This window comes from Nelumbo nucifera, chromosome 4 (genome assembly GCF_055504915.1).
Source record: "Nelumbo nucifera cultivar China Antique chromosome 4, China Antique-T2T, whole genome shotgun sequence".
In the NCBI taxonomy this organism is placed as follows: domain Eukaryota; kingdom Viridiplantae; phylum Streptophyta; class Magnoliopsida; order Proteales; family Nelumbonaceae; genus Nelumbo; species Nelumbo nucifera.
The window spans coordinates 30,065,935-30,087,940 of NC_142652.1; the positions used below are offsets into that span (position 1 = coordinate 30,065,935).

Sequence of the window (22,006 nt, forward strand, 5' to 3'; positions counted from 1 at the left end):
CTCTCAATAAAAGATCTGAAAGCCCCGAGTCTGGGTGGGCTTAATGTATAATTTTTTAAAAACTTTTGATCCATCATTGATTGCACCATCTTTAGTACTATTAAAGTTTTTTTTCCACTCAAGGAGGATGAACAAAACTTCCATTACTCTCATTTCAAAAAAAAAAAAAAATCCAACCCTGAGTTTGCCAACAATTATAGACCTATCAGCCTGTATAATAAAATTTACAAAATAATTTTCAAAATTCTTGTTAATAAAATTAAATCATTTCTAGAGGGTATCATATCTCCATTTCAAAGTGTTTTTGTTCATAACAGACAAATTACTGACAACATTCTCATTGCCCATGAGAAGATTCACACAATGAAGAAAAAGAAAGGCAACTCTTATATTATGACTTACAAAATTGATATGGAGAAGACCTACAATAGGTTAGAATGGAAGTTCATAGAGAAGATACTTCAGAGATTTGGATTCCACAACAAATGAATTTGTTGGGTTATGGAGTGCATCAATTCTGCCTCCTACTAGATCTTAATTAATGGTGTTCCCTTGAGGGAGTTAACCCCATCCCGTAATATTAGGCAAGTCAATCATCTCTCACCTTACGTCTTTGTTCTTTGTGCTAAGGTTCTTACCAAAAACCTTTTGAGGGAGGGTTCTCTCTCAAATAGTCTCATTGGATGCAAGGCTTCCAGGCATGGCCCTACCATCCCAAATAGTCTCATTTGATGACAACCTTATTTTTGCGAAAAAGAATATCTATGCTAACATGCCTTAAATTAAGTTGGATTAAAAATTTTGTTGTGGGTTAATGATGCTTGTATTGCTAAATTAAGTTGAAAATCCTTCATGAGAAAGAGAATCTTTGGGTTCAAATGGTTACCAATAAGTATTTAGGAAAAGAAAAATTTTGGGGGGTAAAAGGATGAAGCGTCACTCTTAATTAAGCATGGAGAGGAATTCTCTCCACTAGAGATCTAATAGAAAAAGGGGCAAGCTGGACCATTGGCAATGGTAACTCTACGAAGTTTTGGACTGATAGGTAGGTTGTTGATACCCCATTGTGCAAGTCCATAAACTCAGAATAGGTTATTGATTTGGATACATCAAAATTTATATAAAATTAAAATTTTAAGTTTTTTTTATTTTTTTAAATAAATAACTTTGATCCGATTCACAGTCCAGTCTGGCTTAAGGCTTGGCCCACAAATCAGCACGGGCTCGTATGGGCTCAGGCCCCAGGCCGTGTCGGGCCAATCCCCCAAAATATCTCAGGGTGAAGGATGCACGGCCCATTTTACACCTCTATCTAGAGGCCTAACCCGAGTGCCAAATTATCCATCAAATCAGCCTATAACGAAACCACTTTGATGCATGGGACAAAGCCCCAACCCTACAAATAATATATTTAAAGTCTAGAGTTTGAAAACCCCGCCCAAATAGAAGGTTTTTATGTTCTTACTTGTTAATAACAAGCTTCCAACCAAAAGAATGTTAATTTTTAGACTTACGGATATCGATGGTGCTTGTATTTGTAGAGAAGAAGAGGATGCATGCCACATTTTTTGTAAAGTGCTCCCTTGTTAGACAAATCTGGATAATGACCTATAATCCTCTCAAATTACCTAAAGGTCTAAAAGGGTCGATTCTAGATTGGTGGAAGCATCTGTTAAAATCTAGTAAGGATTTCTAAAAGGGTCAATTCTAGATTGGTGGAAGCATTTGTTAAAATCTAGTAAGGATTTATCTCCTGACCTAAGACAATAAAGAAAAATTCCCCTTGCTACTTTGACAATTATGGAAAAGTCACAATGAAAAAGTATTCAATAATAAATTTGTGGATCCTTCCATTATTCTAGAGAGAGCTCGAAACTCCTTGGAGGTTAGGTCCTTGATAATGGAAGAAGCAAAGAGAAATCTTGGACTGCAATTCGATGGATGAGCCCGTTAATTTTGATGCTTCTTCAATTAATATCTCGTGCCCTATTGCTTGTGTGGCTAGGGACCATTCAGTAGGACACGAGACATCTAAAAGCTTATAGCATTGGATCCACAACCACTAACTTACCAAAAGCTTGGGCTGCATGGGAGCCCATAACATTGCCCTCAATTTCAATTTCATGATCGTATCACGATTGAAGAGAGGTTTAAAGTTTGTCATCGACGGCCTCAATTATTGAGGACTGCTGGATCTTAACTTAGTTGCGAAGTGGAGTGCAGTCATGTCTATCATGAAACAATGTAAACATAGCAAGTGTTCCTAACCTTTTCACTATCATTTGTTGTTTAGATTTTTGGAGACGTGCTACCCCGCTTTGTATAACGACTTTCTGCATTATCAAAAAAAATGACAAAAAATATATTACGATATAATAATATACATTAGACATAGGTTAGGCTTCGGGCTCAACCCATCAACATTTTACACTTAGTATCGCTCCTAGGAAAGTAAAAAAGACAAAAAAGAATCATGGCTTTTCTTCCATTGTCTAATGCTTGTAGAAAATGCCACAATGATGTCTTCGCATTATTATCTCCACTACCTTTTAATGAGAGTGAGAAGAAGTATCGTTTCTTGTTTGTGTTTGATATAATGAAAATGTAGGGTAATCATTTGAGCTGCACAAATGGATGTCAATTGGTTAGGTTTTATACAAATTAGGTTAACTTATAAATCCCAACTAGGCTTAACCTTCCTCTGGTGTTTGAAAAACTTGTTTTTAAAACACTAGACCCGTTTTGATGATGCGTCTAAAAAATTATCTGAATTTCATTTCCAAGTCTGAAACTCAAAGCATGCCGCCCAGCTCTTAATGCTCTCAGACGCGGTTTTTGAGCTTGTAAAAGTCAAAATTACCCCTCCAACATTTTTCAAAATTACATGCTAATGCCCCTGATTACTCCCAAACCAAAAAAACCTAGCTCATTTTTGTTCCAGATGTGAAAGAAATCTCCCGCTTGTGAAGATTGTTCCATGTATGATCGCAATATGCTGAAATGTTGATTCATTACAAACAACTTTATCTATTCAGAGCCTCTAAACAATAGAAACGCATTATAACTCTTTCAAATTTCTAACACTTTTAATATCCTTTTACTTTTTTAGATTTTAGATTTTAAATTTATCAAACGTCACCTTAGTCCTCCGCTATCCTATTGCCATCCCTAAATAGAGTTTGGTGAGATAAAAAGAATAATAGATGAGTAATTATATAAATTTAATCTGGGTCGGATCTTAATCGGATAGGGTTTCAGATTCGGAAGTCGAACCATTACTTTCGCCTTCGGGTCCCATCTGTGGAACATGGATGTCCATGTAGGCGCACGTGACTTCCGCTAAATGACGCTTGAGTGCGCGTCACGCATCCACTTGCTAATTGCGCCGCGGGCCCGCGGCGAGGCCGCGAGGGAGAGTTATTTTAAAAGACGGCAAGTGGGTGAGACGGGAGACTTGGAAGAAGAGAAAAAGAAAGAGAGGGAGACGACTCGAACGACCGATCTGCTCTTCAAGCCCATCGCTTCCTCGCTCTGTTTCTCCCTCGCGTAGGTATTTTTTTTCTCTCTTTTCTTGATTTTTCTTCATATACACTTGTTTCTTCTCTTCACTTTTTAATCTCATCTTCCGTGCGTCGTTTCTGTGGTCTAGGGTTTCTTGTTTATGGGGCTTTTTGGTTTTGATTTCTGTTCCTTTTTCGGTGTTTTGGATGATTTGTTGTTTAAAATAGGGCTTTGCAGTATTTATTTTTAGTTCAACTGTATAGGGTTTTAGTTCTCCTTTGTTTGAATTCAGGAAATCATGATTTTAGGGTTTCTTTGTTTAAGTCGGGTGAGGGTGTTTGTAAGGGCTTCAGCGATATAGGGCTGAAACATGATTTCATCTTTTGTTGTCTCTCTGTATCTTTCTATTTCTTAAATTTTATGATGCGTTTGTTTGTGAAAGTTTGGATTTTGGGTTTTCAGCAATATAGTATGTTTGGAGTTTAATGTCAGTTTATGGTTTTGTTATTTTAATCTATTTAGCAGGGCTTAAGAGCCATTTAAACCGGTATTTATGACGATTTGCTTTGTGATCTTTCAGATTTAAGTTGAGGAGAAAGAGGGAACGTCTCCATCTTTGGGCTTAGAGGCAGGTTCGTGGTTGGTGTGTTGGAAGTCTTGCATAAGGTAAGAAAGCTGTATCAGTTTTCTTACTATATATAAATTTATGCAGTGTGCATCAGTAACTTGCTAATTAGGCAATGAAGTTATATATGTAAACATGGCAGACATTATTTCCATTTCTTAAGAATGACAAATATAATTAGAGCTATACATTTCTTATGGAATTCTGAGTTCTTTGATGTTTTTATTTCATGCTTTGACAACTAACAGACCCACAAACTGTGTTCAACCTCATTTCTTTGAGACCTAACAGACTCAGAAATTGTGTTTTTATTTTATGCTTTGAAAACTTACAGACCCAGCAAACCATAGGCTATAGCTATTTGTAACATGAAGCAATGGCGCATGGCTATTGGTATCCATGTTTCATGTTGGTTATTGATAAAACTGGAGGTAGGGAAGTTAAGGCCAAATGGTACTCATTGGAAATTTCCTAGCTGCCTTTTTCTTTTCTACCTTTTTTTTTCTTCGTTGGGATGGTGATGGTGTGCAGTGACTCTGCGCTACAGTTGATTTTAAGAGATCCTATGGGATGGGTGTGCGAGTCCTTGAATGCCTAAATTCTAAATATATTTCAAGGCGACACCTTTATTAGTGTAAGGTGATTCAGAAAATGCCAAGGCATTGGCAGTGGGAGATGTGGAATATTCTTGAGGAGATGCCACTGAAAGCAATTGTGTCCTTGAAGACATTCTGCATATTTATACTTTTAAGTGCCCGTATGGATGTCAGAGGGTCGAAGGGTCTCATATATGCAGGCTTTGTGGCTTTTTCTAAGTTGTGGCTTTCTTTCAATGGAAGCACTTTTTTAGTTTTTTTCCAATCTTTCTTGCTTTTCTTTTTGCTTGCACAACAAATCTTGCATATTTTATTATCTCATTGCATTTGATAGTTGTCTGAATCCTGGATATTTAGATTCAAAATTTAATACCAACATGTATGTTTATTTGCCTATTCAGAAGTCTGTACCACAAATTCCACTTGGCAGTTCCAATAATTTTTCATGTATGGGTCTTAACTATATTTGTGAATCTAGATATCTATTAATCTGATTGAAACTGATCCCTGTTACTACTGCTTTTGTTTTCAAGTGCTTAAGTGAACCTGGTTTAAAAAATTTGGACCTAGTTCACATTTTTCCTTGTTTGTTTTTGAAACATCTTTTACACCTCTGAGAGGTAAATTTTACACTGGATCACATAATTTGCATCTATATGGGGTGAAAACTTGCGTCCAAGAAGTGATGCAAAATCTATTCTCATTTCTCCTCTATGCTCTCCCAAACAAATAAAGAAGACTATAGTTTCTTTAGTCTGAAAATAATGTAAACTAGGATTTTACTCCATTTTTACCACCTGAACCATTTACTTACTCAAATGAAATTTACACTTTGAAACAGAAGCAGTTAATGTATTCTTATAATCTCATGTCTACCAAGTTTCTAGTAGTTTATTGACAAAAAATAATGTTAATACTACCCAAAATGAAATTTAGTCAGTCTTGCTATTCATTTTACATCTTTTTTTTTTGTTACGTGAGACAGAATATGATAATGGAGGAACTAACAATGATTTTTCTCTTCTGTGAGATGTACTTCCGGTCATCATCTTACCGAAATGCAGATATTGAGCTGGTTTTTGAATTCATATGGATAGCAAGAAGTTCATGCAATTGGTTGAGGAGAAAAAGAAAAGAGCCTTGGAGAAGAAAGAAGCCCCCTTGAAATGGGAACAAAAGTTAGAGGCTGCTGCCAAGGCAAAAGCAGATGCCGAAGCCAAGGAGAGGAAAATAAAAGCTGCAAAGCATAAGAGGAAATCTGTATCAACATCTGATGATGACAGTGACAGTGAGAGCAATGATTCCGGAAGAAAGAGGGCCAAAAGGTCACACAAGAAGCACAGGAAGCAGAGTCACTCTGATTCATCAGGCGACAATGAGAAGAAGAGGGAAAAGAAGTCCAAGCGAAGACCAAAGAAGCACTCCTCGAGCTCAAGTGATGAGAGCAGCGGCAATGAATATTACAGTGATTCAGAGGAAGATCAGAGGAGGAAGAAGCGGGCTCACAAGAAAAGGCATAGACGTCATGTTTCAGACTCAGACTCTAGTGCTTCAGATTCCTCAAGTGATGAAAACGGGGCACTAGCACGAAAGAATCACACTAGGCACCACAAACATCATCGCAAAACCGTCCATGACTCGACATCTTCAGACTCTGATGATAATAGGCGTCAACATGCAAGGCACCACAAACGACATCACCGATCCAGTGCTGATGAATCCACAGATTCAGATTCTGATTATCACAGGGATGAGGGGAGGAGCCAGTCTTTGGGAAAGTCATCAGATGACAACCACGAAGAATCAGGTAAACAAAAGAGGCATAAGAAATGTCACCACCGTCATGGCCACCATCACCACCGTCGCCACCACCATCACAAACCCCATCATGCAGCAGCAGATAACAATGGTAATCATGAGCACCGTAACCATTCAGAACCTAATGGAAAACCCACAGAAAATACAGCCAATGGCAATTCTACTGGTGCGGATGCCAACTGACGTGGATTGATCGAGCAACTGTACTACCCTCTTTCACTTTGTTTTTGTTTTTTTTTTTTTTAGCTTGGTAGAAAATCTGAGAACTCAAATGTGGATAAAAATTGCTCATGTTTTAATGGACCTTGATTGAATTTGAGGTAATCTGGGATCTCATTGGTGAGTTCGCTCCTTGGGTTTTTATTTGTGAGAATAAGAATTTGTTTAAACTTGCAGTAGTTGGTCTAAAGTATTTTGTCAGATCTCAGAAGCGACCACAAATACTCGGTTGGGATTAAACTCAACAGGGTTGTTTTATGTCGTTTCCATTTCTGCCAGAGCACCTTATGTCAACGTAACATCGTACATGCATGCGGCGAGAATTTCATCCGTCTTGGTTTCATGCGTGCAGCGTGGTAGTACAGAGGTTCAGCCCAGGTCAGAATTTGTAGGCTCCAACAAATTCAGAAATCTGTATTTATAATTGCGTAGTATGTTTATAATTGTGTAGTAGAAATCAGAAATCTGCGTTGTGCCTGTCCTTATTTTTCCGTAATATGTATGGCTCCAACGAAAATTGACATTTCTTGTTGCCAATTTTTAGATCAGTTGGGTTATGTCTTCGACATAGTTTTTTCTTGCGATTTGCTAACCCGGATCTCCAAAAGCTTTGCACCCATAGTTGGGAATCATCACTTGCTGTTACCCTGAAAAACAACGATATATTCGTCATTCGTGAGAAGAAAACAAACAATATATTCAACGGTTCCGCCATTCCTTCAAATCAATGAATCATTTCTCACTTTTAATTACTTAAAACCTTCATCCCTTTCTGGACCCCCAAGGCCCTAATAATAATACACAATTGTCACTGGTGTTGGAAACCTGCTTTATACTCACTGAAGAAGAGGCAAGGGTAAAGATTCTTCAGAAACTCGTGCAACCATCCGTTGGATGCGCATTTATGAAAAGAATCGGTAAGATCCATCACAAAATGTGACTTGCACATATCAGTATTGCCTCTTAACATAAATTACATTTAAAGGATCCATCTCCAACACGTGGAGGAAATACGTATTTGACCACTCAGGAAAAATAAAATAAAATAAATTCTGCAACAGTCCGATTTAGCATATCCAGGTAGAATCGCCTTCTGGATGGATTCTAAACCACCCGAAGTCCCGAACATATGGGAGAAGCTGACGTATCAGGGGTCATTTTATTTTGTTATTTTTACCCGAAGCAATTGATATCTCAGCGTTATACAATGAAAGAATTAGTTTCTAACCATTTCTCGGTAATGAAATAATACATTGGAATCAAAACTGACTGCTGTCAGACTCAGAAGTTCTTCAAAATCTTCTCCCTCGACACACCAATGGCCAAAAGAACAGAAGTAACTTCCTGCAAAAAAAGCAGTTGCTATCATAAATAATTTGTACAATTGGATCTTCGCACAAAGCAAAGGTATTTGGCCATTTTTCCTAGGATAAGGAAAAAAAACCAAGAAAAAAATCACAAATACACGGCAAAATCCAAAGCAATGTAAGAAAATTTCAGTGGATAGATAACATCCACCACAATAATGGTTGACCAACAGAAATACCAATTATGGTAACCAGTATCAGAAGGATCCCAGAAAGGACCACATTCACCATGAAGATCAAAAGAAACTCCATCACTGATTTTTAATACCACATTATAACCGCCTGTAGAGATATATATGATAATCAAAATGAGACAAATTCACTTTCACTTCCTTTTTAATCATAGATAGGCATGGTGCCAACTCTGCTTTATCCTATATAAGAAGAATTGGCAGCAGAAACCACTCCATCCAGTAAAAACAAAGAGATCTCTTCTAAATACCACTAGCTGAATCCATTTTCTTTTAGACCTTTCTTTTTCCTATAAGAAACTTCTCTACTTGAACCTAACTACTAATTCTCAACCGTGCTCTCACTAACCTTTGTTTCACATGACCAAGCCATTAAAGTCAACTTAGTCTTGCCTCCAACTAGTACAATCCCCAAGTCCTGTTTAATGCATATGTACAGAAGTCCATCACTCCTAAACTCACAATTCATCCATCTCACATTCTCAGCTCTAGTAAATTCATTTCATGGAAAATGTTCTCTGGTTGCCTGACATTCAACTCTGAAGAACAATATAGCAATTCTATGAAAATTCCCCTTCAGATTAATTGGTGTGCCACTCGAATAATTGTGCGAAGAAACAACATAATAGCTTTGAGGAACCTCCTGCCCATCAATCTTGGCATTTCCTATGTCTTTAACAAAACTACATTTCATATTATGTCCCAGTTCAACTGACTAGAGTCTTTGGCCCTCACATCAACTGTCAACAGTATGAAACCCTACCACTTCCATTCCCAAATATTCTTATTATACTGATGGCCTAGGTGTCCAAATAACCATCCAATATCTATGTAACTTTAATAGGTTGCTCTTTTCCCAATGAGAGTCCATATAACTTGCTGCTATACCTTCACTGTCATGGGTATGAGACAACAATATCTGAAATCTGAAAATCACTCTCTATTAGTCTAGTTTGTATTCACTCTTCAAACTTATCCAATGCCTTCATCAAACGGATCACTAGTGAGCAATTCAATGACAACCTAAAACCAGTTTGCTATGTTGTGGAAAATCCTCACATCCCTTTCCAAAATCCAAATGCTTCAAAAAATATGTAAAAGCCTTCTCAACATGATGTGGAAGAACATAGTTGTCAAGGCGACACCTAGGCGACAAGGCGCCCTTTGAGGCTCGCCTCGCCTAATCGCCAAGCAGTTTTGTACTATGTATTGTAAAATACCTTTTTATTCTTTATTTTTTGACATTATAATTATAAAATAGGCACTATTAAACTAAAATATTCATTTTGTGTGTTTATATACTAATTTGTTTTTATTATTTTCTTATTTGTTAGGATTTAATCAATACAAACATTGCTAAATTCTGTATTGAACCCTCAAAGACTTTAAAACATGAACCAATAAGGAAGAACTTAAAATTTTGTCTAATCAACACACTTTCTATACCTTAACATGAACTCTATACTTTTCTTATGAAAATTATGAATAATTATTAAGGAAATATGGCTATGGTACCTAGGGAACTACCCTAGGATCTATGTTTTCTATATAAAAAAATCCATCGCCTAGGCGACACCTAGGCGCCTGCCTGGGCGACTAGGCGACAAGGCGCCCTAACGCCCAGCCTCACCTTGGCGCCTTGAAAACTAAGAAGGCACCAATATGGTACAATAACATCTCTGAAGGGGGACCAACAGATACAGCAAATATGAATACCAAAATGAGTCAAAGGGTGCCTAGTAATTCCACCAATAAAACTACATAGATTGATGTGAAGATTAATTGACAAGAGATAAGTGTCAGGAGTCTCATTAAAGTTGCAGGTTTTGAATTTCTTTCCAACTACATTCAAACTAAAGGGTCAAATATTAGGACTTTTGACAAAATAAATAACAAGGTTTGACAAACTGGCAAAATCCGTGACATTTAGTAAATTATGATGAAATCAGTGAGCAGGAAAATATAAAGGATTGTTCTCTACAACATAACTTCCCCTTTTCTCTTAACTTACCCCGACTTTTCGAAACCTCCATAGATCCACCCTGTCAGAGATCTACCATTACAAGATCAATGGTTTTGTAAATTTACTATACTGCCCCTCCCTTTGAGTCTGCCATGAATGAAAATTGTGCAATGATGATACTCCCCCACCATCTGAGGTTTGGGGGTTTATTTCTTCCTCCAAATGGGCTTGGGACCTTTGCGTTGGAAGAGGATAAAAGAAGAAATATTTTTTTTTGTTTTTTACCTGTTCTCTTTTTTAAACAATTATTTAAAAGAAGGTCAGAGTTAGTTTGGCCATTAATAATAATTAATAGCCTAACTGGACAACTCCCGTTTATGGTTACCAACAGACCTAACCTGATAGAAGGTAAGTTTTAGATAACAAAAGTTCTCTGAGATGGCAGGGGGATCTCTGGATATTTTGAAAAGCCAAGGTAAGTTTAAAAGAAATGGGGAACAGTGAAGGAGAGTTTTAGATAATAACCCAAATATAAAAATCATTTTATAAACAATAATCACCCCTACACAAAAAGATTCTGTGAATCATCATGATGAATCATGGCAAAAAGATCTCATCAATCATCACTGAACTTCAAACAGAAAATGCAACGTCCGTTGTATTAAATATGGGCACGAGCATGGGTATGGGTATGGGTATGGGTATGGGTATGGGTATGGGTATGGGTATGGGTATGGGTATGGGTATGGGTATGGGTATGGGTATGGGTATGGGTATGGGTATGGGTATGGGTATGGGTATGGGTATGGGTATGGGTATGGGTATGGGTATGGGTATGGGTATGGGTATGGGTATGGGTATGGGTATGGGTATGGGGATGGGTATGGGTATGGGTATGGGTATGGGTATGGGTATGGGTATGGGTATGGGTATGGGTATGGGTATGGGTATGGGTATGGGGATGGGTATGGGTATGGGTATGGGTATGGGTATGGGTATGGGTATGGGTATGGGGATGCAATGAGGAGAATGGGATACTTTTTCTTGATCATACCTTGTTTAGGGCCGCATAGTCAATGCATAGCTGCAAGGATCCGTCATGCTTCTTCCATAATAGCACTAGTGCTCTATTTGGTGCCTTGCAGGGTTGGATATAGCCCACATCAAATAACTCCTTCAATGGCTTCTTTAGCTCCTCCAGCTTGGGTGATGCCATCCTATAGGACACTTTGGCCGAGGCTTAGCTCATGACTCAAACTCTATCTTATGATCCATCTCTCCTTGGCACCAATCTCTTTGGGCAATTGTGGTAGCATCATACCCTCGTACTCCTTGAAGACGCCTTTTCTCTCTTCAGGTAGTACCCTGTTCATGCCCATGTCCTAAGTTGTCTCCACCATTATAGCCAAGAATGTGGCTTCACCCTTCTTCACTCCACAGGTGAGCTTCTGGGCTGAGATCATCTTGGTCCCTTGACTCCCTTGAACCATTGGGACTATGCATGGTGCACCCTTCTTCCATGATGCACATAGAATTGACAAAGGACATAGGGATGGGCTTTACTTTGCCCAATAAGTCCATCCCCAACACCACTTAGAATTCGTCCATAGAGACCACTAATATGTTCATCTTGCATCTCCATGCTCCAGTCTTATAGAACCACTCCCTATAGACTGTGTTATTTCAGAAGACAGAGACCAAAGCCATCCCATCGTTCCACAGGAAGCATTCTGGATCTCCTCTTTTCTCCTCCTTGCCATCCTTACCCTCATATGGCTTGTGTGATTCCTTCTTGTGGCTGTACCTCTTCTCTCCCCCACCTTAACTATGGTGGCTCTTGGAAAACTCCTTGAACTCCACCAACATAAGGACTAGCTTTGTTCATGCAGTTGCAGAAATGTCCAACAAATGCACCCAAGGATACGACCAGACCAGAAAATGCTGATAAAAAAAGGATATGACCAAAAAACACATTCAGGTAATAATCATCAGAAGCATACAAGAATATGTCCTATTTGATTTTTAGGAGATACATGGTTTAGCTTGCTTTTATAAGGATTAACCAAGGTGTACTTTGTTGGTTGCTCTTTTGTGAAAATGTGCTGCTTAGGAATCTGAATGTACCCTACTTTTTGTTGTTGTTCTTGGGAGGGTATCAACAAGTGTTGGTTAGTTGAGAGCGACTAGTCAGTTGAATGGTCCTACTGACTGCATCACTAACTAGTCAGTTGATACACACAATGTGGTCACATAGAACAACTAAGCATCAATTAATAATTAGTTTATCTAGTTATTTCCTTTTAATATTTTTTTACCAACAATAATACTAATCTAGTCAACCTAGTTAACTGCAAATATATTTTAGATTTTTTTCAGTTGTGTTTAAACACAATTCAACTCAGCCTTAATTTCAATTATTTGGATCAACCACACAAATTCTGTCCTACCATTGTGCTCTATTAAAAAGCACGTGTTTTGTCAAATAGTAAGTCTTTAAATCAGCCTTACCACTTCATGCCATGTTTTCTTTGGTCTTTCCTTGCTTTGTTAGAACCTCCCACACGCACCAATTCACTCCTCACAGGTGCAGTCATTGGTCATCTATGCACATGGGAAACCATTTTACTTGACTTTCCTTTACCTTGTCACAAATTGGAGCTACTCCTAAGTCATTTCTAATGCACTAGTTCCTAATTCTGTCCTTTCTAGTCTACCACTCACCCATCTTAGCATTCTCATCTAAGCTATTTCATTTTGTGAACATGTTCTTGCTTGTCCATATTGCAATGCTGATCTTATCATTGTCTTAATGAATTTCTTTGTAGTCCCATAGTTATACCAATCATAGAGCACCCTAGATGTACCTCTCTGCTTGAACCACCCTACTCTAATTCTATAAACAACATCCTCTTTAATTTTTCCCTCATTATCGGTGATTACTCAAAGGTATTGGAAGTGGTTAGTTTGAGGTATCTCTTTATCATCAATCCTAATTGCGCCATTGGATGTAATACTGTTTTTACTAATATCCTAGGCTGTCACCATGTGTCCCAGCAAAGGGAATGACTGCTCCCATGGGGGCTATCCGTCTGTAACCTAAGTCAAACTACAACAAGAGCCCAATTGTTTCAAAGCAAGGATTCTATTCTGGTGCGGAATATTTTTCCCCATTGACCCATGTGAAGATCCAGTAGCTTTGATAATGTTAACCCTTCCCAAAAGGTCTCCCAAATACACTTAGCTCGCATACTGCTAACCACTTGGTTTCCTGATGCTAAATAGAGATAGTGCCTCCTTGTTAGTTTCAGGGCTCCCAACGGACAAGGCCCATCTCATGGACAGGGCTGATACTCTAAAACAAAAACTCTGGAAGGCATACCTAGATCAGACCCCCTAAGGCATAAGAGAATAACCCCAAAATCAACAATGGATGCTTTCCACTAAAAGAATACACACAAATTTTATTTCAGCAAGACACCCAAACTTTGTTTCAACCAATATATGACACCTAGTTGCCTCTAAGGGAGGACACTAATATTTTATTTTAGCCTGTAGGTGACATCCATCTCTAAGAGAAGGCAGCCATTATTCAACCAATGATGGCATAATCCTTTAAGACACCTAGGTTTTATTTATAAGAGAAAATAACTAAAACTTATTTCTATCAGCAACATTTAATTCTATAAAAGAACCTAGACTTCATTTGCATGGACAGATGCCACTTTCCTGAGCAGTTCTAGTGCAAATATTATTTGAGAACATCCACTTCCTGCTCTCCCTCTTGCTATTATGTGCATGTAAGGGCGAAAGGATGACCAGGGAGAAAACTCAAAAACAGTAATTTATTCTGAAGATTAGATTCATGTAAGAAGTCATGCATATTCAAATGTTTCTTCTTCTTTGTTTTTTTTTTTTTTGAAAAGCCTGCTCGTTCAAAGTTGAAGGTCGGATCAGCATGAACAACCTGATATTATTCACCTCTAAGGAAGCCTAGAAATGATAAGCTAAAATGAAATTGTTTACATTTTATATACACTCAGAAAAATGGTGGACTGAAGCTATCATTCAAAGTAGCCATGCTTAACCAAACTCAGGAATGCTTAAAGTGAAACACCTAGCCTAACACACACAAAAAAAAAAGAGTAGCTTCACAAATGAGCTGAAGCTAAAGCAAGATTTCCAGCAAGCATGGACTTATTCATATTGCTCGCTTGAGCAAGCCAAAGGCAAAAAAGTCAAACCGAAGCTGTCATTGGGTAATCCTACTTGAGAGAGATAATTAATGCTAAAAACAATTCATTCAACTCCGAAACACCATGTCAATATTAACATTAGCTTATCTGTGTCTAAGAAACGTGAACATTTTTTGAGTTATCCTAATTACTTTTATTTTTATTTTTATCTTACTCTTGTACGGAGGACCACACTTTATATTTCAATACAATTTACTATACCTTTCTCAAAAACAAAAAAAGGTCCTCCTGTGCTCCTTCCCAGGTTAATCACAAAAGCAGCACAAGCTGTAAAGATCTAAGCAGGGTCAAACATCCTCACCAATCATTGTGCTCCCAAGCTCCAGAGGAAAGAATAGCTGGGTTGCCTATCAAACTGACCACCCTATTTCAGATTTGCACAACTTCCATGAGAGGAGATATCCAACCTTGGATTGCCCCAGAATCTAATTCCTGGCCCCAATTTAGGAGGCTAAGTGTTGGATTAACTATGACCTGAACATTGCCCCAGACACTCTAATACCATGCTCCCTCATTTCTATCCTTTGGTTTTTGAGAAGAATAAAGCTATTTCAACCCATTGTTTCCTTGCTTTATTATTATATAGTTTTTATTTCTTCCTACTTGGCATTTTACGGACAAAGGAAAAATACAAGGAAGACAATAAGACCCCATTTTCAATTAAGAAGTACAATCCCATCATGCAGCGAACATGAAAGCAATAACCATTTCTAACCAACTACAGTTACATACAGGTAGCATATGGAAACAACAATAGTGAATGCCTAGCAGCCCACACTTGCCTCTTTTTTATCATACCCTGCTCTTGTGAATGAACATTCAAAAACCAGCAGAGCTGTGCCAGTTTATTTGGATAACCAAAGCAATATGTGAAACATGAGACCTACTCCCCTTTAGTCAAGTAGCTCCATACCAAATTTCTGGTAGCAGATGAGTCTAAATTGTTGGGATAATCAGAGATTTGAAACAATTCAAGTTAATTGATTATAGCCCCAACTCAACATTGATCAAAAGATTGGTAAACCAATGCAGCCATCCACAAATCAATACCAACCCACTTATGTGGCAGCAAGCCAGTTCAGCTCATCAAGCTATCTGGAAAAACTAAGCAGGTTAAATTACATGCTAGCAAATCAATCACACAGCAACTTCCATGATAGCAGTTTTCTAGCCTATTTTCATAACCATGAGGGTTAAAACAAATCAGAGTATATGATAGTGGATTACCCCTAACAAGCCTGTGCAAAAGTAGAGTTCTCAGCTCAGCTCAGCTCAGCTCAGCTTATCACAAGGAGTAAGTGAAATGTATTTTGCATGAGCATCCAAGCTTTTCCTCTTGTCTACACGTATGCATATAGTCAGAATAAGAGGGCATTCTCTTTATTTATTAAGCAAGCTTTTCCTCTTGTGCTCTCCCTTCTGAGTAGCTTCCCTATCATTGATTTCTGCCATTAGCCACCTTGTACCTCACCCCTCTACTGAAATGGTTATAAGCTTTCTCAATGCCCTTCCATACCGAACATTCATAAGACTGGATGAAGACACATGAATCCCAACCCAAGTTCTTGATCCATATTTAGTTCGGATCCCTTCTCTCCAAAGATACCCCTGTTCCCCAAACCTCCAAAACCATTTCCCTAACAGGGCATAGTTTACATCCGTTAATCTTCTCACCCCAAGCACCCCATATTTCTTTGGTCTGCCTACTTTGCTTCAATTAACCAAGTGATATTTCTTCTCATCTTTCCAGCCCCTCCACACACACACACAAAAAAAAAAAAGAAAAAGAAAAACTCTCATTTTCTTTTCAATAGCTGCCATACTAGCTGGCAGGGGATACAATGACAGCAAATACATAGGCGTAGATACCAATACACTCCTCGGTCCTCAATAAGGTCAGTTTGCCTCAATTTGGCAGATACTTAGCTTTCCAAGAAGCTAATTGCCTCTTGATTTTCTCTACTATTAGTTCCCAAATTGTCTTTGAAGTGCACTTAGCCCCCAAAGACATCCCCAATTATTTGTCCTATTGGCTAGTTACTGCATCACTAGGGAGGGCAAATGACTAGTCGTCATCTAACGGCATTGACAACACACTTTGCTATTATATTTTGGAGCATGTGCTCACAAAGGCTATATGACCATCTTATATGACAACTGAAGTTATAGGAATCAGCAACAGAATGTTACAATCAAGAAATCCTAAAAAGAAAGCTTGGCGAAAAGGTGCTCAATCTCAAGATGGGGCTACAGAGCCAACCCGTCACCAGCAACTGGTTTCTTAGGCTGTGCAATTCAGTTTTTCAAAAAGAACATCTAGGTTTGCACGTGAGGCTTTTCTGGGGAGCGCTTCTCCTGGATTTTTGCTACATTTTTTTTTTGATAAATAGATTTTTGCTACATTTTTATGAATCGATTTGATGTTGAATAGGTAATTTACTCTATTGTAAGTTGTATCTATGATATTTACAGTTTAAACAGATTAGCCTACGTAAGGCATGCATGTACAAAGCTAAAAAAACAAAAAAAAAAAACTGTGTTAATAACATGATGCTTTAACCAATTGAGATCAGTTACAAAAAAAAAAAAAACAATTGAGTTGATGGGATTTTTTACCTATCTTATTTCTTTAATAGTTAAGTTTATTATGTTATTGTGTGTTGAGTTTTTTTTAGGCTTATATTTCAAAAGTAACACCAAATTACATTCAGACATATGCACCACATTGTGCCTCAGGTTCTAGGAACCCTATGTGCTTTAGTTGTACTTCTTGCTTTTAAGACAGTTTGTAAGTTGTAGTATATTGTACTGAGCTGAAGTTGAGGCTTAGTAAGAGTTAAGAGTTACTTTTCTAGAAATTTTTTCCACGTGTCTTGTAAGCTTTCAATCTTGGTTGAATTATGAGTATGAACTGAATCACATCTGGACTAAGGGAGCCTGCATATGGCAAAATTTGCAATCCCCCCCCCCCGATAAGAGTGAAGAACTTTATTGCTCCAAAGCTACTGCTTGTCTGGCCTGGTGTTGCTCCAAGATCTACTGTAGACAGTTATGCCTTTGATAATAAGTACTGATTTTTGGATTCCTATCCAGTAGATCTATCCTTTGTCCTATCTTCCTTCTTTATCATAGTTCGTGATTATCATACTGCTGGATCAACCCCATGCCAATTGACAGTTTGACACTCCATTTTCATCTGTATTACCTTTACTCCCCTTAATACCTTCATTCGTTATTAATACTTCCTACCCCCATTACAATACCTGCCTATATTTTGCCAGAACCTGTTGACCAGCATCATAAGACCTTTTCGTATCCCATCCTTGCACTTCTGTGCCAGAATTACTTGCATTTGTTATTTCACATGCTAACCCTCATAACATTCTGTAAGACAGCCATAGAACCCCTTACATTCCATGCAACATCAGAACATCTAACTGAAACTCTTACTTCTTTCAACCACGATTTCTTTCAAAATATCTAGCATCAGAAGATTGGCTTGTAAGTGCACTTAAAAATCTCTGGTGTGGCACTGAAATTTACTTTGTCTTGAGTGAAATGCTACAATAGGATACATTTGCAATTTCTTGATACTGTTGTTCTTAACAATGGATGAACCTCTGCTATGGGTTTTAAATCTCAAAACCAGTTAAAAACTTAAAATGGACTAGAACCCCATATTTTAGCAAAGATAAACTAAATAGTAAATACAGTGGAAATTTCTGAATACAGGTATCCAAATGCATTCACACTTTAAAGGGTCCTTCCATGACAAGCATCACAGACATGAAAGGATATTGGCTACCAGTCTGATTAGCTTGGTTCGTAAATTAAATAATCAAAAAATCTTGTGAGGTTTCCATTAAAGTCAAACAGTGAGTTCATTAAAATAGGAGTTTCTAATACCCATAACTTCTATAAATATCTAAAAGAAGAATTCTCTGAAAAAATAACTTAAATTAAATCAAAACAGGGGCAAACCTCAGTCATTTGTTTCTGCCCACAAAGTAATACGCCAGTGGACAAAGGATTGTAAGTTTGCTTTGCTCTAGCAAACGCATTCTGAGGAGAAGAAACTATTTCAAGTCACTAATACAGAAAGGAAGAAACTTTGGATCCCAGAAAATAGGCCGCAACTTTAAATTAACCTATCAAGCCAGAAGAAACACAAATAATACCTGTACATAGCCACGTTCCCCCCTCCATTTATCGTCAGGTTGTGACAATACAGGCACAATCTTAACACCTGTAGATTCCCACTCTTTGAACCTATCCTATAAAAGGAAGAAGGACCATAAAACTCGAAGTTAGTTCATTTTAAGATACATTTGTTGATTCAAATACATGTCTGGTTCAGAAAAAAAAAAAAAAAAAAAAAAAAAAAACATCATAATATGGTTAATACACCATCTTTCTCACCTGGTAAGCCATTCTCTGAAGGTTTCTAGCACCATAGTAGAGTCTTACGTCAGATCTCTTGTTGGCACTGAAACCTGACTCAATGACAGAGCGGATCGGACTGCACATAAGAAAGTAGAGGAGAAAACAGTCATGTATAATGCACGAAAGAATATCTAAGGCAATAGATAATAAATTTTCTCGGAGCCCATTTAAAATGAATATGGATCGAGGATAGTTGGAGCAAGCTACGCTTGGGATCCTGAACATGAGAGTTATCATAGCTCTCCAACTTATAAGGACTCTAACCTAAAACTTTCAGACAGATGTCTAAGAACTCGGGAGGAACCATAGAAATTACTCTCTAGATTTCAAGGTCGATTTTTGCCGTTTATCAAAAATTCGATTGAGAAGCAGTTTAGTTGGTTCAATTCTTAGAAATAGAGATAGCACTTTGTGATAAGGAATGAAAGATGAAGTTTTTATTAGGAAATTTACCTAATCCCAGACCCGGTAGCGAATATAATGACAGTTTGACACTCCTCCGGAGGTGACAGTTGATCGATATCGAATCCTTTCCCCATGACTTGACTCAGTTCAACAACATCACCACCTCGGAGCCGGCATAGTAGCTCGGCCGTAGAGCCGGGGACGCCCTTCACTAGGAATTCGAACTCGCCCTTGGACGCAGAGAGAGATGGCGGAGAGGCAATAGCAAGGAAAGAAGGCTTCTCAACATCAGGCAAGCGGAGTTGCAGGTACTGCCCAGGACGGGTAAAGGAAATAGAGAGGTCCGGCGAATCGGAGACGTCAATAGTTACGTGGAAGAGGGATTCAGCGGCGGGTTCAACCCTGGTGAGAGGGGCTTGGGTCCAGACAGTAGTATCCTGACGCACGGCAGCAGCGACGGAGGCGAAGCGGCGGCGATGGTGGCGTAGATTTAGGTGGCGCAGGTTTAGGTGGCGTATGATAGCCATGGGAGGGAGGTGGGAATGGGGAACATGGGAGGCGAGGTGAGGGAAAGAGAGGGAGGAAGAGGAGAGAGTGAGGGACGACATTTCTGTTTTGGGTTTTGAGTTGGTCCTTTGTCAGTAGTTGGTCGTCGTGGAACGCCGCCAAAGGTGGGGGAAGGTCAGATGGTGAAGAAAGGGCACGTTGGGCAGCTGTTGCATTGCGCCGGTGTGCCGTGTGCGTATTTTACACCATCAGTAGAGGAGAGGGAAAGGCGGAAAACCAATCGGGTGGCTGTTCTGAAAGTTTGGAGGATAAATGGTATGTTGGTGGGCCACAGGCCCACAGCCTTCAAATTTGGCTGTCTACATTCTCTGTGGACATCCAGCTTCCCATACGCTATCCCATTTAGGGTCCGTTTGCTTGATAGCCAAAATCGGAATCAGAAACAAAATTCTTTAAAACCAGAATTAGAATGATCTATTCCTATAGTCTGTTTGGTTTAACAGGAATGAGAATAGGAATTGAAATCAACAGGAATAAAATTTTATTCCCAAACAATAGAATTGAGACAAGATTTTGATTCCACCCAACTAGACAATTAGAATTAGAATAATCCATTCTGATTTCAATTCTTGACCTCTATTCCTATAAACTAAATCAGGCCTTAGTTTATATTTGTCTTTTTAAATTATGAGTAAATTATAAATAACCCCTAGACTTAGTACAGTAACAAATACCTCCGAATTTTTATTTGCGAAAACTCCTTTTAACTTTCAGCTTGTGATAAATTCCCACATCTGTTATAGTTCCATCAATTAACTTCTAAAAATATTCTCATTTAGCTGTTTAAAATATTTTAAGCTTTCAAACTTTCCTTCTCTTATTTATTTGAACTAACTTATGATTTGATTAGTTTTTTAAATATAACATCCAAATCCTCTCAGATGCTCCAATAGATCTTTGCAGATTTGTGGTTGGGTTCAATATTTAAATGAAACGATAGAGACATCTTTCTAGTATATATAAATTTATGGTTTAACTTAATTTTTTTTTTATTTATTGGAAAAGAAGTGAATAATGTTTATATTTTAAAATGATTAGATACATTCATGTAAGTGAAATGAATCAATGAAATGATTCTTTTTATTTTAGCTGATTTCGTTTGTAAAGAATAGATCATAGATGTACTTTCAGGGGGACATTTAGGTTGGGTATTTGTGGCAAAGTAAAATTTCACGGGAGGCATACCAATGCAATCCGCACAAGTATCTGCACTTCCGAGTCGACGACAGCTTTTATGGATTCTACAAGACTACAACACAAATAGCTTTTGCTTTTCCCCTTCTTGACTGGACAGTTATATTGGATGGAAATGGAATGAAGGGGGTGTTTGACAATTGACAACATGGATTTTGTTTTTATAAAAACAAAAGTACAAAACCAACACCTTCGAAGCTATGAATCTCATCTTTATCACATGAACCTATGATAAAACGGAGTGGGGATACCCCAACATTATTGGTGTTAAGATAATAGATAGTTGGCAGGGTGAAGTTGGTCGTTTGCAATTTGGTTTTGGTGTCCTCTACCAACTACCAAGTCCAAGTACTGAAGTACCTACTGGTAGGGACGCAATTTGGGAATTTGCTAAATTTTTCAATGAGCCCCAACCAGCCCAATGTAGTAGAAATATTTTCAAATCGAGAAACCCGATTAACACTACCGACTGGCCGGTGCAAGTGGATACTAAGTCTGCGTTTGGATGTAAATATGTAGAGTGTAAAATGGTTCATGTAAATATAAAGTTGAATTAGTTTTGTATTGACAAATTTATATTCTTATAAACTTAGTTTGGAAGGAGTACATATACAAATATGTAGAGTGCAAAATCCTGTATTTTGTACTATTTTGTATATATTTGTATTTGTTCTCTTTCCGAACCGAGTTTACCAAACGTGCTTTTAGCAATTGATGCAAATGCGAATTTCAATAAAGTATGTCTTTTTTTTTATCAAAAACCTATTTGAACATAAATTTACTTTTTTTTATTGATGTACTTTTACATCTCATTATTGATGTAAGCATACATTGGAAAATGTATTTTTCAGTCATTTGTCAATG

At 38.0% G+C, this 22,006-nt stretch overlaps 2 protein-coding genes across 3 annotated transcripts; one reads left to right on the plus strand and one right to left on the minus strand.

Moving 5' to 3' along the window:
• Positions 1-4,097: 4,097 nt before the first annotated feature.
• On the plus strand, positions 4,098-6,864 carry LOC104587737 (FAM133-like protein). Of its 2 annotated transcripts, none has more exons than XM_010245455.3 (2): positions 4,098-4,167; positions 5,753-6,864. In XM_010245455.3, exon 2 carries the CDS (start codon positions 5,812-5,814, stop codon positions 6,721-6,723), a length of 912 nt encoding a protein of 303 aa, XP_010243757.1. In that variant the 5' UTR covers positions 4,098-4,167; positions 5,753-5,811; the 3' UTR covers positions 6,724-6,864. The 2 variants fall into 2 exon arrangements, with proteins under 2 accessions (XP_010243757.1, XP_010243756.1); XM_010245454.3 differs by having other exon boundaries at positions 5,787-6,864.
• Positions 6,865-7,686: 822 nt separating this feature from the next.
• Positions 7,687-20,124, minus strand: LOC104587738 (FAD/NAD(P)-binding oxidoreductase). Its single transcript, XM_010245456.3, has 5 exons — positions 19,430-20,124; positions 18,953-19,052; positions 18,712-18,807; positions 18,515-18,595; positions 7,687-8,103 (listed from the first exon to the last, which is right to left on the minus strand). Exons 1-5 carry the CDS (start codon positions 19,987-19,989, stop codon positions 8,041-8,043), a joined length of 900 nt encoding a protein of 299 aa, XP_010243758.1. The 5' UTR covers positions 19,990-20,124; the 3' UTR covers positions 7,687-8,040.
• Positions 20,125-22,006: the final 1,882 nt, after the last annotated feature.

Excerpts from the sequence above, each read along its gene's own strand:
- LOC104587737 (XM_010245455.3), top strand. The coding sequence starts at position 5,812 with ATGGATAGCAAGAAGTTCATGCAATTGGTTGAGGAGAAAAAGAAAAGA.
- LOC104587738 (XM_010245456.3), bottom strand. The coding sequence starts at position 19,989 with ATGTCGTCCCTCACTCTCTCCTCTTCCTCCCTCTCTTTCCCTCACCTC. Across the intron at positions 18,596-18,711 it reads GGGAACGTGGCTATGTACAG|AATGCGTTTGCTAGAGCAAA; the intron begins GTATTATTTGTG and ends TCTTCTCCTCAG. Across the intron at positions 8,104-18,514 it reads GGCAGAAACAAATGACTGAG|GAAGTTACTTCTGTTCTTTT; the intron begins GTTTGCCCCTGT and ends CTTTTTTTGCAG.